At 46.4% G+C, this 5,096-nt stretch overlaps 1 protein-coding gene across 1 annotated transcript; it reads left to right on the top strand.

Annotated features, from left to right (window-relative positions):
• On the top strand, positions 1–4,231 carry cyc1 (cytochrome c-1). The gene is made up of 7 exons (XM_068594233.1): positions 1–136; positions 1,685–1,875; positions 2,387–2,513; positions 2,712–2,869; positions 2,959–3,119; positions 3,276–3,376; positions 3,493–4,231. The coding sequence occupies exons 1-7, from the start codon at positions 56–58 to the stop codon at positions 3,595–3,597; spliced, it is 924 nt and encodes a 307-aa protein (XP_068450334.1). The 5' UTR covers positions 1–55; the 3' UTR covers positions 3,598–4,231.
• Positions 4,232–5,096: the final 865 nt, after the last annotated feature.

Raw genomic sequence — 5,096 nt, 5'->3', positions numbered from 1 at the left:
GCGACGCCTCATTTCCGGGCCGCTTCTCCTTCAATCCAGAAACCCGCAGGAGAAGATGGCGGCGCTACGAGTCTCGGTGCTGGCGGGGAGTGGGAGAGCCCTCCTCGGCACGCCGAAAACCAGCAAGACCCCCGTGGTAGGTGGACCGATGCGTGTGGAAACCCCCTCCCCGGGACCCGAGTGTGTTTAGAGGGGACTTTTTCGTAGAAACGGGCCGCTGTGTGGCGCCCTCCCGGCGGCCCGGCTAACGTGCTGTCAGCGGGTTGAGGCAAGGTCACGCTAGTTCCCACTCTTTTTAGCAACCGAGGCGTCGGCGACGATGATATTCTGTCTCTCTTGAAACCCGGGGTGTGTTGTTAGTGCTTTTTTAATGAATTGTCAAGTCAATATTCCGGTTTAAACTGGGGAAGTAGCCAAGTTGAGCGGCAAGCTAACGGGCGAGCGGCTCAAGGACTGAAAAGGACTTCCGGTCTTCACCTGTTTCTTGATGCACCAGTCGAGGGTGAACTGTGTGATTATGTAAAGCGGGTAAAATAAGGATTAAAGACGTCACCATTTGTCTCAGCAAATGTATTAGTTACTGTCCTATTGACATCAGGTGTCTGCCAACAACCTCAGGAACCCACACGTATAAGGAAAACCAAACTAATGCATTCAGAAATAAAGTTATGTGTAATAATAATGAATGACAGAAGGGAAATGATTTACTACGATGACTGAAATGTATTTAACACTTGTGACAAATGCTTTTTGTTGGTTAGGGACAGTATTCTAAGACATGTGATCTTTAGTTATTTGCATTTCATAACATTAGTTTTAGCTTGATACTTTAAAAACTCTAAGTCCAGACATAAATGGAGATTGTGTGCTGCTGAAAAGAGACTGTTAACGTTTGTCCTGGAAAATTATCAATTGACCCAATGCAGCGACCTCCCCGTCTATCTAATAACCACTAGTCCACTGTTTATCCTGACATTTTGGGACTTTTAATTGGCGTCACTTCAACATTTAAGTCCTAAGTGTGTGTGTATGTGTCCTGATGCAGGGGTGCTGTCATGTGATGCCTGTTACAGAAGTGAAGGGCAGTTTCACAAGCACGCACTATAAGCAAGGCCGTTGCGGTGAACTGCACTTTGCAGATAGTGTAGCGTGCAGTGGTGATGGGACAGAACCAGCGAGGTGAAGACGTCACTGGGCTTCCACACTTTGGGATTTTTAATTCACTTTAAGATTTTATAGACTCGAGAAATCATTAATCATTGGGGTAATTGCTGATGATAAACAGCTGCTCGTTGCATCCCTGCATGCTAAGAATGTCAACAGCTTCCAACAACGTGAACATCATGTCAATATCTTTGACCATTTCTTTTACATACCAAATCACACTTTATGGTTAAAAAAAAAAGTCTTCACGGTCATGGCTGCTGACTCGTGATTTATCAGTTTGTTGTCATTTCAGAAAACGGCAAATGAAATGAACATCTGTCAATATTTTCAGCTGCATTGGCCAACAAAGCAGTGACGCGTTCACGTTTGTGTCGTTAACACCAGTCAATTCTTTCCATTTGATCTCAAAATGTCTCCTGAGATACAACACAGAATAATCACTCGTACGTTATTTGGATAATTTTAAGAAGTTTGACCGAGCTGTAATCTCGCGGTCTTGTTGTTTTTTTCCTCGTAGGCTAAAATGTCCTTCGCCAGTTTGCCTCGGAGCAAGAAGGTTGCCCTGACGACCATGGGTGTGGTCGCAGCCGGGGGGGCGGGGCTTGCTCTGATGCTGCACCAATCAGTCAAGGCCACGGAAATGGAGCTCCACCCACCTCAGTACCCCTGGAGCCACAGTGGACCGCTGTCCTCACTGGACCACGCCAGGTAGGAGTCACACACACGGAGAGGGAGAGACTCACACACGGAGACACACACTGTCAGAGAGAGAGAGAGACACTCAGAGACAGACAGACACACACTCGCACAGAGAGGGAGACACACACTCACACAGAGAGAGACAGACAGACAGACACGCACAGAGACACACACACACACTCTCACAGAGAGTGATACTCACAAAGAGACACATGCACACACAGAGACAAACGCACAGATACACACACGCACAGAGACATGCACACACAAATGGATAGATAGAGACACACACACACACACACACACACACACACACACACACACACACACACACACACACACACACACACACACACACACACACACACACACACAGACAGACACACACACACGGAGAGACCGACACAGACACATTTTCCTCCAATGTCCGTCATCATCACACAATCTATGTATTTTTTAAATCTGGTTTCAAACTCTGTGTTTTGTCTCTTTTGTCGTTGTCGTCCTGCTCTCCCTGCAGCGTTCGTCGTGGTTACCAGGTGTATAAGCAGGTGTGTTCGGCCTGCCACAGCATGGAGTACCTGGCCTTCAGGAACCTGGTGGGAGTCTCGCACACGGAGGACGAGGTCAAGGTCATCGTTGAGGAGGTGTGTGTGTGTGTGTGTAAACAACACTGAGGAGGGACACGGCGGCGTAGTTTGAAATGTCATTTTAGTGTTTTCAGGGTTCGTACAGTTATGGAAAACCTGGAAAAGTCCTTGGAAAAAATCAAACTCAAAGTGTAATAAAAGTCCTGTAAATGTGTTATATTCACGTGTTATATTCAAGCGGTTCCTTGTGTTCAGCTCGAGGTGGTGGACGGTCCCGACGACACCGGGGAGATGTTCACCCGGCCGGGGAAGCTGACGGACTACTTCCCGAAGCCGTACGCCAACCCCGAGGCGGCCCGCAACGCCAACAACGGAGCCCTGCCGCCGGACCTCAGCTACATCGTCAACGCCAGGTAACTTAGTTTGAGGCTGAACGCCATCGTGACATCATCATCCCCGACTCCACGTGTCCGAGGTGTTGACCCTGCCTCTTCCCCCTCAGACACGGAGGGGAGGACTACGTGTTCAGCCTGCTGACGGGGTACTGCGAGCCGCCGGCCGGCGTGAACTTGAGGGAGGGGCTCTACTTCAACCCCTACTTCGCCGGCCAGGCCATCGGCATGGCCCCGCCCATCTACAACGAGGTGCTGGAGTACGACGACGGTACGGTGTGTGTGTGGGGCTGTGTGTGTGTGGAGATGTATGAATGTGTATGAGTGTGGACATGTATGTTTGTGGATATACATGTGTGTGGATATGTGTGTGTACAAACATTAGATTCCGCTGATGGTTGCCGTGTGTGTGTGTCTGTTGCCATAGGAACCCCCGCCACCATGAGCCAGGTGGCTAAAGACGTGTGTACCTTCCTGAGGTGGGCGGCCGAGCCCGAGCACGACCAGCGCAAACGCATGGGCCTGAAGGTACCGCACGACATCCCACAACATGTTAGGACATGGATGGGTTGGTTTAAAGTCATGGAAATGCACCGGTCAACACGTGTATGAACCCCTCCTCCTCCTCCTCTTCCTCCTCCCAGGTGCTGATGGGCGGCGCCATCGTGATCCCGCTGGTCTACTACATGAAGAGGCACCGGTGGTCGGTGCTGAAGAGCAGGAAGATCGCCTACAGGCCTCCCAAGTAACCGGGGATGCCAACACCCCCCCCCCCCCTCGGAGAGGGCCGCGTTCAACGACCCCACCTCGTCACGATCATATGGACAAAACCAAACAAAAACACAACACAACTGACAAACACACACATGCCTTTCTGAGAGGATGTAGAGATGTGAGAAAAAAAAGAAGAAAATATATATATATATATATATATATATATATATATATATATATATATATATATATATATATATATATATATATATATATATATATATATATATATTAGTGTATGTATGTTTGTTTCTGAGGAAGAAGAGCAAGAAGAAGAAGGCCTGTCTTTTAGTTGTTGGTCGTTACAGAACCACCATTTTCTTGAACGCACCCCTCCATCAAAGAAAGTTTGTTTGTTCGTTTCTATCCGGCAGCGGTTCAGGTACTCGACACCTCGTACCCCCAAGACTCTACGTTGCTCGGCGGTCTCGCCGGCGCCGAGGAAAAATGGTTGCATAGAAGTTTGTAACATCCTAGGTGTGTGTGTGTGTGTGTGTGCGTGTGTGTAAGTCCATCGTCATCCTGCCCGCTCCACGACGCCACTCGCTGGATGCAATGCAACTTCTGAACCTCTGTTTTACTGTACAAAATAAATTATCTTAAAGGAAACTGCGTGGCGTCTTTTGTTTGAGTCTTTCCTGATCGGCTGATGAATCTGCTCCTTAGAATATTTCATAAACCGGTGAGAGATGTTTTTTCTGGGCTTCTCTGTCTCTTAAAGATGTTTCACAAAGCATTTTGTATTCCTTTCCACAAAGTTTGACTCGACAGCCTTCATGGCAACGCACAACGTTCACAATACATTTAATATTAAAAAAACTTCATTCAATCAAAGCCAAACTTTGCACAGTTACTCTTAATAAATACATATTATACATTTACTTCAAATATAGTTATGATTAAGCAAATACGACTTCTTTTTTTTTGCTGAATATGTACTTTCCTTTTCAAAACCAATGTACCAGTAACAAAACATCTCTTAACCCACAAGTTTTCTGTATGTTGTATCTTTTTTTAAATTTATTTAAATAATGACTTTGGGACTTTATTTTCTAAAACCTGTACTCTAGAATCCAACCTTTAATAATCCTTCTAGCGACTATAATAATACAGTGATGTACAATGATATATGTGCTACATGGTGAACTGCTACCTCAACTGGTTCTCTGAAGGGGATTCATTAAATTCATACGCGATGCTAAGCTAAGTAATGCTATTCAATTTATTGGAAACGAGTACTTAAACCGTTTGTTTCGGTATGAATGGGACGAGAAAGTACGACCCAAGAAGAATATTTTATGTTCTCGAGCTTTGAGCTAAAAGACTTTTATTAAGCGTTTCAGGTCGTGCTAATGTGGCGACATTGCCTCACAGTGACAGAGAAACATGGAAACAGCTGCTCTGGGCCTCCTCTTCATACTCTTCCTCCTCTAGAAACTGGTGAAGTTTCTTAATCTGCTCCTTAATCTGTGTC

This window comes from Clinocottus analis, unplaced genomic scaffold, assembly GCF_023055335.1.
Source record: "Clinocottus analis isolate CAN_PGR_092001 unplaced genomic scaffold, fCliAna1.0.p SCAF_3, whole genome shotgun sequence".
In the NCBI taxonomy this organism is placed as follows: domain Eukaryota; kingdom Metazoa; phylum Chordata; class Actinopteri; order Perciformes; family Cottidae; genus Clinocottus; species Clinocottus analis.
Note: the sequence above shows the minus strand (reverse complement) of the source record. Positions and strands in the feature narration are given on the sequence as shown.

Excerpts from the sequence above, each read along its gene's own strand:
- cyc1 (XM_068594233.1), top strand. The coding sequence starts at position 56 with ATGGCGGCGCTACGAGTCTCGGTGCTGGCGGGGAGTGGGAGAGCCCTC. Across the intron at positions 137-1,684 it reads AAACCAGCAAGACCCCCGTG|GCTAAAATGTCCTTCGCCAG; the intron begins GTAGGTGGACCG and ends TTTTCCTCGTAG. Across the intron at positions 2,514-2,711 it reads TCAAGGTCATCGTTGAGGAG|CTCGAGGTGGTGGACGGTCC; the intron begins GTGTGTGTGTGT and ends CCTTGTGTTCAG.